This window comes from Heptranchias perlo, chromosome 16 (assembly GCF_035084215.1).
Source record: "Heptranchias perlo isolate sHepPer1 chromosome 16, sHepPer1.hap1, whole genome shotgun sequence".
NCBI lineage: Eukaryota > Metazoa > Chordata > Chondrichthyes > Hexanchiformes > Hexanchidae > Heptranchias > Heptranchias perlo.
The window spans coordinates 22,729,882-22,744,976 of record NC_090340.1 but is presented as its reverse complement, the minus strand read 5'-3'; the positions used below and the strand labels follow the sequence as shown (position 1 = coordinate 22,744,976).

The window sequence follows — 15,095 nt, the reverse complement described above, 5'->3', positions numbered from 1 at the left end:
GCAGCCCCCGCATGTGGGACTCCCACCGGCAATTAAAGCCGGCGGGATGCCACTTGAAGTAATTAACCAGGTACTTCAGGTCATTTACAGACCTGATATTTTAGGAGGGGTGGGATTTTCAAGTTAACTAGGACTGTTTCCCGTACTGGGGGAAACACTCCCAGTTCAAATGGGTGTGTTGCAGCCATCAGCCTGCGGCAGCTGCAAAAGTCCATTTGACAGGTGGGGGGGGGGGGGGTGGAAAAAAGACCCTCACTCATTGCAGGAGGCCACTCTGTCACTTTGGACAAAGTTTGGCCTCCACCACCCTCCTCCTAACAATAAAATGCACCAACTTGCACACTTACCCCGGTTTCCAGATGCATTTACCTACCTTGCGGACCCCCTCAAATGTACATCTTCCGGATGGGGGCCGCCATAGCTGCAGTCATGACATCCTCGGAGGACAAACAGCATCACCAGCCTCGCCGGCCACCTCTGACACGTGGAGCTCCACAACACAGTGCTGTGACACATTCACCTGCACAGCAGGAGGGAGGGCTACCGCAGAGAGAGATGCGTCGCAGAAGACACCACCCTCGCCACAGGGTCTACAGACCGAGATCTCAGATTCCTGGACCTCTCTGAGCAGCAGTGCACACGGAGGCTGAGAATCACTCGACATGTAGTCGTGGACATCTGCAGCCTCCTTCGTGCAGAGCTGCTCCCAGCTGGCCCGAGCACCGTCTTCTTACCTGTCGCTCTCAAAGTCACCACTGCCCTCAACAACTTCTCCTTCGCAGCCGTCCAGGGTGCCACCAGGGATATCGCCGACGTCTCTCAGTCGTCTGCACAAAAGAGCCCTGCAAATACATCTACACCCACTCTGCAGTGACACAATGGGTGGCATCAGTTGTGGGTCTTCATTGTGATCCTCAGGAAAGGGCATTATTGCACAAACCAGACAAGATTCGCAAAGACATGGCAGCAGTGGTGACAATATAATGTAATGTGAGTTGATCAGAAATCAAATATAAGTAAAAACCATGACAAACCCTCAAACACCCTTGTGCATCCCCTTCATGCTCCCGACACGTTTGCCTTATGCTGCCTACTGCACATATGTGATGCATGCCCTGTGGCTGCAGCACAGGTGGTGGCAGGTTGGGTGAGGCTGACTGTGAAAGAGATGCACGAGAGGGTGAGTATGCGATAGAGCCATGAGATTGTATGAGGATTGGGTTGAGTGGTAGTGGCAGGATGAGTACTGGCGAGGTGAGTAAGTGCAGGTAAGATGAGGATGAGGTTTGAGTGGGTATGAGGGGTGATGTGACAGAGTAGTGTTGGCAGTGCAGAAGGAGATGTGGGGTGGGGGCGGTGAAGTGGCAGATGGAGTGTAGGGGAATGAGTAAGTGTACTCACTTCGGCTGACCTACTTAGGTCATTGCAGCGCCTCCTGCACTGTATGCAGGTGTTGGTGGTGCAGGTGACCTCCTCTGCCACCTCGAGCCAGGCCTTCTTGGTGGCAGAGGCAGGCCACTTCCTCCCGCCCACCGAGAGGAAGATCTCTGTCCTCCCCCTCCTCCTCACCCCATCCAATAAGACCTGGAGTGAGGCATCTTTAAACCTGGGAGCAGCCTTCCCCCTGGGTTGCTCCATGCTGTAATTTTTCCTATTTTCTGCAGCATGTCAGTGGAGGACTGCCCCTTTAAATAGGGCTCCTCCAGCTGACAGCCTATGCTGCGCATGCGCAGTCCGCCTGCTGTGCAGCTTACCAGCGCGAAACCTGGAAGCAAAGGTAAGTAACCTCAATCAAGCTGCAATCGCGTGCAGAGCACCCCGATTTCACTGGGCGCGTCACCCACGCGTCCAGTCGACCCCCCTGCTGCGAACCCGCCGCCCTCCTAATATCGGGCCCCTAATGTCCCCCCACTAGCATCCAAATGCTTGGTTCCAGGAATGTTGCTCTAGCTGGAAATTTATTACACAAGTTAATCACTCTGTGTGAAGGAAGTATTTCCTGATGTCAGTCTTAAAATTAGCTTTTACTAGTGTGAAGCTGTATCCCCCTAGTTCTACATTCTGGGTTAAGATTTTTCTATACTGTAACAATCTTAAATACTTTAAATCACCTTTCAGAGACCTCCTTTCCAAGCTGAAAAGTCCATGGGGTGAAATTCAACTTTTGGCAGAGGGCGCAAAATGGTAACAGCTGATTATATAGCAGGTAGCCAAACCCCACCCAATTTTCCTTTCCATTTGAAGTCAATAGAAAGAAAACATTGTCTGGTGGATAACAGTCAACCACTCCGCTACTGCCCACTTTGTCCGAAGTTGAATTGCATCACGCAAGTCTCTCCTTATAACTCAGAACACCAACACTGGAATCAGCTTTGTAGCTCTTCTCTGCACTCCATGGAGCACCTAAATGTCTCGCTCATATCTCCAAAAGAATTGGTCTCCTACCCATATCACTACATAAAATCCCAGATAGCCAAGATATCAAAACAATGTCTTTTAAAAGTGCACAGCTATGTCGCAGGAACAATAAGTACTTTGGATAGAATGAACACATTCAACTGTGGGTGTGCAAATTCTTGAAGATAATAGGCAAGAAATAATCATATAAACATTACATTGTTACATATACTTCATGTCAGTGAATGGAACTGGTATCTCTTGCCCCTACATCCTAGATTAGATATGTAACCATTATCTAAAAGGATCAAAAGTTCTCATCTCTCTCTTCACAAATTTCATCTTTTACCTCACATCATGAAAAATAGGCTTAAAATGTACAGATGAACTATTCCAAAGCAGTGAAGTTGCTTGCTGCTTATATTGAGCTGAGTTAGCTGTGAGTGGGCATAGTACCATCCAATTCGATCATTTGTTTTGCACTCACATTCCAAGTTTTGCATCTAAAATTGCTGACTTCACACAATTGGATCAAAACTGTCATCTCTTGCCCATAGTTCATAAGGGAACTGAGTCAGTAACTGGGACAATCTCATCCAGCACTGTTTACATCCAATGTTCGTAACATTAGCAGCAATATTCAGCAAATGCTCTAGCCTCACAGAAGATTCAGATGGACATTTGAGAAGACAATTAGTAAGTATCCACACAACTTTTAAAGCATTTTCTCAGTCCAAGTATTAGAAGTAAAACACATTAATTCTTCCTCAAGCAAACAGTAGGGCAGCCATCATGCAGGATCATAAAACAGATGTGACTATTTTCTAGTAATGCATATTTTTGGTAGAATATGGTTTTCTTTAACAAAGCTTAAAATTAATACAAAATGAGGACTTATCCCTAACTGCTATTTCAGAAATCAGAGGAAAAGCCAAAACACATGATTATTAATACTATACAAATGATCAAGCCAAAATTATCAGTTGAGTATTTTTCACCTACTCTATAGGTTGACTTCTCCAACACTCTCCTTGCTGGCTTCCCCAAACTACAACATATCCAGGCTGCTGCAGCCCCTCTCACACAAAATCCCATGCTCCGGTCAGTCCTGTCTTTATTGGTTTCTTGTACCCCAATGGATCAATTAGAAGATCCTTGTATATTAAGATGCCTCCATGGCTTCACCTCACCTGATCTCAGCCATACTTCCGAGGACACCTTCCGTTCCTCAGACAGTGGATGGCTCACCATTTTCTACTCCACCACTGCCATCCTTTTAGTGACCACACCCTGTCCTCTGAAATGCCCTTTAATCCCTTTGCTTTCCCACTCCCTCCCTAACCTCCATTATTTCTCCCCTTTTTAAAAAAAATGTATAAAGATTATTTTTTTTAAAAAATAAAAGCACTGAGACTTCACTCTATTTGAAGAACACTAAAAATTCAGTTGTTGAAACAATTGACATTTTTGAGCTTCAGTAAGAAATGAACAGCACAAGATAGATCACACCACCCCCACCCCCCCAAAAAAAAATCTGGCACCCTCAGTTATTTCATTAGTTTACGGAGGGGTTTTGATGCACAGAATGGTCTTTTATGTTGCAATAAGAAACCCTCCATAGTTAAAACTATATTACTGATCCCTCACATCGCTCCTTCTGAAAATAGCGTTTTTATGGATCCGTTATTTGGAAGTGTCACAAACATTTTTTTTAAAAATTCGTTCATGGGATGTGGGCGTTGCTGGCGAGGCCAGCATTTATTGCTCATCCCTAATTGCCCTCGAGAAGGTGGTGGTGAGCCGCCTTCTTGAACCGCTGCAGTCCGTGTGGTGAAGGTTCTCCCACAGTGCTGTTAGGAAGGGAGTTCCAGGATTTTGACCCAGCGACGATGAAGGAACGGCGATATATTTCCAAGTCGGGATGGTGTGTGACTTGTTAGAGGGGAAAATGCAGGTGGTGTTGTTCCCATGTACCTGCTGCTCTTGTCCTTCTAGGTGGTAGAGGTTGCGGGTTTCGGAGGTGCTGTCGAAGAAGCCTTGGCGAGTTGCTGCAGTGCATCCTGTGGATAGTACACACTGCAGCCACTGTGCGCCGGTGGTGAAGGGAGTGAATGTTTAGGGTGGTGGATGGGGTGCCAATCAAGCGGGCTGCTTTGTCCTGGATGGTGTCGAGCTTCTTGAGTGTTGTTGGAGCTGCACTCATCCAGGCAACTGGAGAGTATTCCATCACACTCCTGATTGTGCCTTGTAGATGGTGGCAAGGCTTTGGGGAGTCAGGAGGTGAGTCACTCGCCACAGAATACCCAGCCTCTGACCTGCTCTTGTAGCCACAGTATTTATATGGCTGGTCCAGTTAAGTTTCTGGTCAATGGTGACCCCCAGGATGTTGATGGTGGGGGATTCGGCGATGGTAATGTCGTTGAATGTCAAGGGGAGGTGGTTAGACTCTCTCTTGTTGGAGATGGTCATTGCCTGGCACGAATGTTACTTGACACTTATCAGCCCAAGCCTGGATGTTGTCCAGGTCTTGCTGCATGTGGGCTCGGACTGCTTCATTATCTGAGGGGTTGCGAATGGAACTGAACACTGTGCAATCATCAGCGAACATCCCCATTTCTGACCTTATGATGGAGGGAAGGTCATTGATGAAGCAGCTGAAGATGGTTGGGCCTAAGACACTGCCTTGAGGAACTCCTGCAGCAATGTCGTGGGGCTGAAATGATTGGCCTCCAACAACCACTACCATCTTCCTTTGTGTTAGGTATGACTCCAACCACTGGAGAGTTTTCCCCGATTCCCATTGACTTCAATTTTACTAGGGCTCCTTGGTGCCACACTCGGTCAAATGCTGCCTTGATGTCAAGGGCAGTCACTCTCACCTCACCTCTGGAATTCAGCCCTTTTGTCCATGTTTGGACCAAGGCTGTAATGAGGTCTGGAGCCGAGTGGTCCTGGTAGAACCCAAACTGAGAATCGGTGAGCAGGTTATTGGTGAGTAAGTGCCGCTTGATAGCACTGCCGACGACACCTTCCATCGCTTTGCTGATGATTGAGAGTAGACTGATGGGGCGGTAATTTGGCCAGATTGGATTTGTCCTGCTTTTTGTGGACAGGACATACCTGGGCAATTTTCCACATTGTCGGGTGGATGCCAGCGTTGTAGCTGTACTGGAACAGCTTGGCTGGAGGTGCAGCTAGTTCTGGAGCACAAGTCTTCAGCACTACAGCCGGGATGTTGTTGGGGCCCATAGCCTTTGCTGTATCCAGTGCACTCAGCCGTTTCTTGATATCACGTGGAGTGAATCGAATTGGCTGAAGACTGGCTTCTGTGATGGTGGGGATATCGGGAGGCGGCTGAGATGGATCATCCACTCGGCACTTCTGGCTGAAGATGGCTGAACATAATCAGGCTTCCTGTGTACTGAACAGTCACTCAGGCATCTGGCAATCAGACTACATTGATGAAGTAGCTGCAACTTGCTTGCGGAGAGCTTAATGCTTACTTTTAAAACAATAAAATGACAAAATGCTTAAGATGATAAAAAACAGCGAAGACCATTTATGCTTCCAAACATCTGGTGCGCTCTTTCCGGGCTTCCTGAATTGCTGTGTACATATTTAGCAGAGGATAATAAATACGGTCGCAGAAAGAGTCGGAAGTCCCTTGGGACAGAGTTCCTGATTTTGGCCACAGGCAGGAAGAGAAAAAACTCCTACACAAAAATCAGAATGAATGACTGGGATTTCTAAATAAAAGTTACTCATACAGTGTGCTCCATTTTAAAAAAAACATTACACATATTTAAGGTGTCAGCCTTGACTCAGTAGTAGCACTCTTGTCTGAGTCAAAAAGGTTGTGGGGTTAAGTCCCACTCCAGAGACTAGAGTATATAATCCAGGCTGACAGTGCAGTACCGAGCGAGTGCTGCACTGTTGGAGGTGCCGTATTTCACATGAGACGAGCAAGAGAGTCCAGGCCAACATTTATCTCACAACCAATTACAACAGTGGCTACACTTTTAAAAGTACTTCATCAATTGTAAAGCGTTTTGGGACATCTGGAGGATGTGAAAGGTGCTATATAAATGCAAGTCCTTTCCTTTTTCTGCAAGGAAAAGAAATTTCAGGCACAACTGGGTGGGTATATTTTGGACTATTTTTTCGCTGGAGACTTCTCCAAAATAGATCAGCTTGCAACAGTAATACTACTTTTTAAAAAAGGCAAAAATGACTAAGTGGCAAGCTTCTGCACTCAACACCTCAGCATTTGATTTATAGATAATTGGACACTGCAGGAGCTCTACTAGAATATTTATACTGCATTACGTGAGCTGAATGTTCATGATTTATTTTCTCTTTTCTGTAAGGATCTGAATCCCTCCATATTTCCCCTATCATGTCTCCCATCTTTATGAAATCACTTGTAACAGGTGGCAAGCGGATCTGCTTCCAGGAACACCCCCAAACCAATGTCACTCTGAGCCAGTCATTACATGGTGTGCAGATTCATTCTGGAGATTGACTTTGCTTCACTTACTGGCTTGTCACAGTAACACAGTCGAGATCAGCATTAAGCAGTGAGTGAATTGCATTCCTCACTCCCGTGTGTTGGTGCTTGAACACACATCACAAGGCTGGTAGTGAATTAACACTTTTGACTCCCAAAGTTGCACACTCATGTCTCAAATGGATACAGACTACTCGTTGGTTACAAACATTTATTTGAATTTTGCAGTATTTCTTGAACTATAAAAACATTGATTAACTTTTACTAATTCACAACAACACCGACCAGCTGCCACAGCACTGACCGATACATGATCATACCGTAGTAAAGCAACTTCTTATTGGAGATAAACCTGTTGCATTGTCTCAATCCTAAAATATTATTTTGCTCTGAGCTGGGTGTAGCAACTTGGCTCAGTTTGTAGCATCCACATTGCTGAATCAGAAGGCTTTGGGTTCCAAGCTAAGACCTGGGCTTGAGCACAAAATGTAGGCTGACATTCCAGTGCAGTACTAAGGGAGTGCTGCATTGTTGAGGTGCCATTCTTCAGGTGAGCCATTCAAACAAGGTCCCATCTGCCTGCTCTAGTGATCCAGGAGGAAAATCCCATAGCACTTTTTGATGAACAGCAGGGAATTCTCCCAGTGGCCTGATCAACATTCCTCCCTTAAACACCAAAAAAACAAACTAGTCAGTCATTCATTTCAATGATGTGTGAAGGACATTGCTGCTCGAGAATGATCACTATATTTGCCTCCACACAAGTCAATGTACTCTTTAAAAAGTAAATCACTGTGAAACATTGCGAGATGTTTCAACCACTACACAAATGGAAGGTTTTTAAAAAAAAAATAGCATTATTCAACTAGTCTAGGTCATACAGGCCAGACGATCAATCCCCGTCTGTGCTGAATTAACAGATTTCAGCTCTGGTATTACAATCGGCCTCAATTCTCCTTGGGCTAGGGAAATGTATCAAAACAAAGTTTTCATTGCTGGTCACTATCTAGTGACTCCTGTTGGAAAGTGCTTGTGAGTGTGTAAAGACAGGATGGGGCTCAGCCATGATACGCCCATTGTTACACAGTCTGCAGACGTTCACTACCGAGGCACACCCATGAAGAATTTGATTAAGGCAGACAGCACCTCACCATACTCCAATTGGTGTTAGCACTTTCAGGAGAGGAGGAGAAAAATTGGATAAATAGATGCAGATCAACAAGGTGAAAAGAATGAAATGTCATTTCTCTCTCCCCCACACTACAACTTTAAAAAATGTGAAAACAGCTATCAAGAATGCATCAATTCCCTATGGTGAAATCAGGAGAGATAACAAGATTTGATTCCTATCCCCTGGTTGGCAAGACTGTGGCATTCTTAAGCCCATAAACTGAGAAAGATTCTATTGTAGCCACAAAACCTTAAAATGTTAGAAAAAGGACCCTTTCTCTTCATTTTCTCATGAGAACCCCAGAGAGTAGGGGTGACTCTTTCCCATTCAACAGTCCCAACATGTTCCAACCCCCTCATTGAGAACAGACTGATTCCTCATGAGAAGTGGACACAATACTCAATGTCTGTAGTTGTACAATGCTTTATTGTCTATCACAAGTTCTAAGTCTAGAGTAAAAAGCTAAATAAATTAAAAACTCCATTTGCCAGTAATAGAACATAATTTTAAAACACTACAGATTTAAAGAAAGATGTCATTTCTGTAGAACTAGAATTTTTTTTGTTGTGATTTTGGTCATGAGTAATCCAGGGTACAAGCTGGGGAGTGGCACAGTCCATTGAGGAATGGAGTATGGGGCCCAAGGACAGGAAGTGGGGAGGAGGTTAGAGTGACATCCAAGTGGGGGTTGGTTTCCTGCTGCCAGGAAACTGGAGGTGGGATGTTTTAGGATAGGACAGAATGAACTTTTTAAAAAGGGTCAGGAAAGTGAGAAAGAAATATTGCTTGAAGGAAACACTGAGCATTGTGTAGAGAGGAGTCACCAAGTGGTCAGGAGCTGGATCAGAAAGGAGTAGAGGATTAGGTGTTAGGTATAGTAAAAGTGGCCAGATGGCTGAAAGTGGGCTTTCCAAGGAGGGAGGCAACTGCAGTTTTGATAGGGTTGGGGAATACCTGGAGAATAGGGTTGAGGTGCCTTCTTTCGGATAACATGTTAAACAGAGGCCTCATCTGCCATCTCAGGTGGACCTAAACGATCCCATGGCACTACTTCGAAGAGGAGCAGAAGGGTTCTCCCCAGTGTCCTGGCCGATATTAATCCCTCACCCAACATCACAAACAGATTATCTGGTCATTATCACATTGCTGTTTGTGGGACCTTGCTGTGCACAAATTGGCTGCTGCGTTTCCTACATTACAATGGTGACTACACTTCATCTGCTGTAAAGCGCTTTGGGACATCCTGAAAGGCGCTGTACTAACACAAGTTTTGTTTTACTTCTTGAAAGGAGCAGTTGGTGCATCAGTACAGGGTCGGGTGGGTTACTTGGGTCAGGGAGTAGGAAAGTTTTCTTGTTTGTCCTCAAATCTGAAGATAGCAGTCTTGAAGGTACAATCACCTGGTCATCACTACCAGATCAGGAATGGCCGCCTCAAATAATATTGCCTCTGCTTTCTTCAGCCAAATCCTATTACTCCAGGATCATTCTGATGGGCAAGGATAAACCCCTGCTCTGCATTACAATCTGCCTCCCTCCCCTCACTTCTCAAGCCAGGTGTGAATGGAAAACCATTATCCATGAACCACTCAGCTGCCTCAGTCTCCTCCTGACCACATCCCATGCCTGTCTCCCCATATATCCAATAGCACACTAAACACACTACAAGTGCAGTCCCCACTAATACAAAATTTAAAATCACATTTTTACACACTAGAAAAGGGCACCATTAATACCTATGGTCTATTCAAAATAAAATGAGTAGTTATAAATCTGGAAAATCAGGTCATAGGATAAAATAGACAATATCCTGCAGTGTCCACTGGTACAAGGCAGCCTCAACCACACTGGTCAACACTGCATGACCTCCAAGGTCACTCTGGTAAGCATAAAGGCCTCGAGAGCGGCAAGCAGTATCTCGTCCCTCTTTACCCCAGCCGCAATTCGTTAATATTCTCTCCCATCTCCTCCCTACCCCAGGCAATCTCTTCCATGAAACCAATCACCTAACCTTCAAGGCCTTCCCCATTCAATACCTCCCATCAATCCAATGCACATCAACAGCTCCCTTTCTTCAGGTAATGTCCCCCCCACTTTTAAACTGCTATCAGCCCCTCCTTAAAAGCCCACTCAACAGGTCTGGCCTTTCCAACTACATCCAATGTCTTAATCTTCCCTTCAAGGTTCTCAAATGCATCATCACCCATCTCCATATTTCTCAATACTCCTTGTTGAAGTCCTTTCAGTCCTGCCCATAGCATTGAGACACCTTGGTTACAGTCAACAATACCCTATGTGACTGCTATCGTAGCATGTTATCCTTGTTCAACTTCTGTAGGACCTTCACTACAATCATTCCTCCTCCACCATCTTTCTTGAGGCACCACTCTTTCATTATTCCATCGCTGCATCTCCCAATGTAGCCATCACATCTCCTGCAATGGTTTGTCCTCTCATCAACTCCATCATGCCCCAAGGTTCCATCATTGGTACCCTTCTGTCCATCACCTAGTGTCTCGGGACACCATTATCCATAAGCATGGGGTCAGCTTCCATATCATGACCTCTTATTACCACCACCACACTAAATTTAAACTCTTTGCCTGCATCTTTAAATCCTTCCATAGTTTTGCCATACCATCTCTACAATCACCTCCAGCCCCAAATCCCCTACCAAACCAACACTCTGTTCCTCTGATTCTGATGTTCTGTGCTTCCCTTTGCCCTACTACTGGTATCACAGCCTTCAGCTGCCTCAATTCAACTCTCTGGAACTCCTTCCCTAACCTCCTCCAACTATAAAAACCTTTTCAAAATCCATCTGTTCCAACCCAAACTTTTAGTCACTCTTCCTATTCTCTTCTTTACAAATTTTTCCACTCAGCTGCCTCAGCCGCCTCCTGTCCCATTGCCAGAGAAGCATTTTGGGATGTTTCATTACATTAGAAATGCAAGTCATTGTTATGCTAATGTTGCCCATGACTATAACTACTGATTAGCCAGAACTCTCCCCACTAACAAGACTATTGCCATCTTGTTCAGGTTCAAACAGAAACTTCACACCTAAGACACAGATTCCATCCCTGTTCCCAATTGTTGGCGCACAACCTCCATACCCGCTGCAGTCTGAGGTGAGCTTCAAGCTCGATATCCAGTCCAATTCCAAGACTTCACATTTCTACCTCTTACTACCTGTATTCATGTTTACCCCACTCTACTGTTACTGAAACCTTCATCCCCATGCTTCACTTTTCCAATACTTTCCTCACTAACCTCCTTCCTGTCCACCAGACCATTGATTTCAAAATCTTTTCCCTCGTTCATAAATTCCTCGTGGCTTTGCTCGACTAATTCTACAACCTCCGACACTATCCCAACTCACACTCTCTGCTCTTCCAATTCTTTCCACTGCACCATTGGTGGTTGAACCTTCAGCTGCCAGAGTTCTGGAATTCTCCTCAAACTCCACCTCGCTATACCTCTTCCACCTCCAAAAGCAGCAGCTTAGTCTCTTAAAATTGAGAAGCACCCTATGAAAGTGCAAGCTGGTGTTGCATTTGCTGTCAGAGGCATTTCTGGGTGTGAGACTGGGAGTGGAGGTGGCTTGTGGGGCTGAGTTTGAGTGAAAACATGGGGTCAGGTGAGTGGTAGGGCCAATGAGGATGTCAAGATGTTGGGGCTGTTGACATCACTGTTTAAACACAAAATCCATGCATTTTTGCCCTGTCCAATTCATTGATGCTGGCATTGACCAATAAAACATGGCAGTTTATGTAGCATGTGACATTTAGCAAATAAACACAAAACACACATTTTCCAATTGATCTTAACAGATCAGAAAATGGGCAGAGATCCATTAAGCCAAATTTCTGCCCATTTAGCATATCATTCAATTTTCCATTTGGGTTTATACTGGAGCCAGAAGCACCTGCTAGTTTTCAGTTAATCATATTAAAATGTAGACATGCATACAATTTCCCACTGTTTACATAGATAGATAGGGCAGGCCAAAAAAAGAATGCCCAGGCAGATCAAGGCAAGAGCAGGGTTAGAAAGAGGTAGGGAGCACAAGCAGTCACATTACTGGAAGAAATCTAGCAAGCCTCTGCCCTTGTAGGTCACACAGCTTCCATGAGCCAATTAAATCACTGGAGGTGTACTAAAGAAAGAACATGCATTTATATATCACTTTTCACAGCCTCAGGATGTCCCAAATCTCTTTATAGCCAATTAAGTATTTTTGAAGTGTAGTCACTGTTGTAATGTGGGAAAACATGGCAAACATGTAATATCCTCCCACTCAGTTTCACCCTCAAGAGATTCAAAGCCATGGCCTCAATATCTGCCCAGGCAAGCCTGCTTCAGGTAATCCAGACTAAACAAAATCAGATGGCCAGAAGATCCAAACTCAATGTACATAGACAGGATAATTTTGGCATCAACTTAAAAACCTCACATTTTTCTAGGCAGTGAAATATAAAATCTGGTTGGGAGGCTACACATCTTGCATCTTATTGAGGAATTATGGCAGATAAACTTATGATCAGTGTAAAATAAAAAGTTATGTTCTATTAGTTGTAAAGTGTTACATTGCTCCTCATAAATCTCATGCTCAGGGACCTCAATATTTCTTCCCAATAACTGATCAAAGTACTCTTGCCACCTGCAGGAATTGATCATTTTCACTCTGCATTGCTTCAGACGCAATGTCACATGTCTTGCTCCAACAGCTGGAACTAAAGGGTCAACTGCTGAATAATTCAGCTGTACAATTCACAGGGAGTGTTGAGATGCATCCCAGTTCACAATCTATTCAAGTGTTAGGGGCAGAGAAGTAAAAAAAATCTTTCAATTTGGTGCAGTAAATGTTATAGTTTTAGGAACACAATGGGAAAACCATAGTTCCAACAAACTGAGGAGAAAATACCAATGGGGAGCCATACTCTAGTGATCGAATCACTGAATATTCTAGGGACAGTAACTGTACCCAGCATACACTCACTTCAAAATACATCATGTAGATGAAAAATCCCCCACTCCTGCAGCACTTGGACTCCAAAATGCAGCCACACAGACTAGTGCTACCTTGCTGTCCATCATCATAGCATCTCTGACATTTACCGATAGTTGTAAACAATTTTACAACACCAAGTTATAGTCCAACAATTTTATTTGAAATTCACAAGCTTTCGGAGGCTTCCTCCTTCCTCAGGTGAATGTTGCAGAAATGAAATCCTCGAACCCTTCGCATTTATAAATCACAGAACAATACCTGGTGATTACAGATAGTCTTTCCAACTGCCCGTTGCCAAGGCAATCACAGTGTGCAGACAGAGAGGTGTTACCTACAAGGCCACCGAATATACAAACAACCAAAAAAAAAGGCAGAAACATAGAAACATCCGGAAGGAAGAGAAAGACAGCAAATGACCAGTTATATTAAAAACAGATAACATTTGTTCGCTGGTGGGGTTACGTGTAGCATGACATGAACCCAAGATCCCGGTTGAGGCCGTCCTCATGGGTGCGGAACTTGGCTATCAATTTCTGCTCGACGATTTTGCGTTGTCGTGTGTCTCGAAGGCCGCCTTGGAGTATGCTTACCCGAAGGTCGGTGGCTGAATGTCCTTGTAGGTAACACCTCTCTGTCTGCACACTGTGATTGTCTTGGCAACGGGCAGTTGGAAAGACCATCTGTAATCACCAGGTATTGTTCTGTGATTTATAAATGCGAAGGGTTCGAGGATTTCATTTCCACAACATTCACCTGAGGAAGGAGGAAGCCTCAGAAAGCTTGTGAATTTCAAATAAAATTGTTGGACTATAACTTGGTGTTGTAAAATTGTTTACAATTGCCAACCCCAGTCCATCACCGGCATCTCCACATCACATTTACCGATAGATGTAAGGAATCTTACAACACCAGGTTATAGTCCAACAATTTTATTTTAAAATCACAAGCTTTCGGAGATTATCCCCTTCGTCAGGTGAATGAGTCACATTTACCGATAGGTTTGCAAACGACAACATATGTAGATACAAGCCAAACATGAACACCTGCAGCCAAACAGGTAACCTCTTGTACTGATGGCAGATCTTTAGATTCAGAAAGATGATCGTTCCTACAAACACACAGCTTCATTTGGACGGGTTACTGTAAACGCTACAAGTCAAAATGAACCGATTTAATTAACAGGAGAACTGTACTAACAGTTTTGTAGCTATGCATGTATCAAAAGTTGCTCTCGGGGGGGAAAAAACGAATGAAACTACACCAGACTAAGGCATCAGAAGTTCTTGAAATTATGTATCTAATGATTAGCTACAAGAGCTTTGCTGTACTTGAATACAATGTCACTAACCTACCGGCTCTCAGAAATCTATGAGCGTAAGTAGTGTACTCACGAATTTTGGCCAGGCTGGCTACCAGTATCCACACTGCTATCAGGTAGGGTCCTTGGACATGAACCCATTGCCACTTAACTATCTCGAAGCCCACATTGCCGTTGCCGTGACCGTGAGCATGCCCTTCATCCTCAATGCCCTGCGCTCTTGCTGGATGGGTAGTTGTCTGTAACTCCGGGTGACCCGCTATCTTGCTGTCGATGCCGGTGAACTGAGGCGAAGGTGAGATCCCAGCTACTTTCAATAGCTCTGTCACCACCGAGGTCCCATTGATAGCAAGCAGTGTCCGGACCGCGCACAGCACCATAACCGCAGTCAACAACAGGCGCGCAGAAGGCATTTTCCCAACAACATGCGTGTCCTTCACCTGCTACAAGATGATCAGCAGCCCACAACCTGGCTTCGTCCCTCTCCCTCACCCTCCCCCTCCCCTCCCCTCCCCTCACTGACTCTTTGGCTTTTAATTGGGAGAGGCTGGCGTGGGGCGCACGTGACGAGCAGTGGTTCCCAACCACCAATGAAGGCACTCGGCGCCCCAATGAGATCGGCAGCATGTCCGAGGGAAAGTGGAAGTCGGTCCCCGGTCCCCGGAGGGAGAGACGCTGCAAACTCGCTG

General features: G+C 45.0%; 1 protein-coding gene across 2 annotated transcripts in view; it reads right to left on the bottom strand.

Moving 5' to 3' along the window:
* slc9a5 (solute carrier family 9 member A5) overlaps positions 1 to 14,880 on the bottom strand; it is a 253,177-nt gene extending 238,297 nt beyond the window's left edge. For both annotated transcript variants that reach the window (XM_067997800.1, XM_067997801.1), the window contains exon 1: positions 14,480 to 14,880. In XM_067997800.1, the coding sequence (XP_067853901.1) occupies positions 14,480 to 14,819 (340 nt within the window). In that variant the 5' untranslated portion in view covers positions 14,820 to 14,880. The remainder of the gene's footprint in view (positions 1 to 14,479) is intronic.
* Between the last annotated feature and the right edge of the window lie 215 nt (positions 14,881 to 15,095).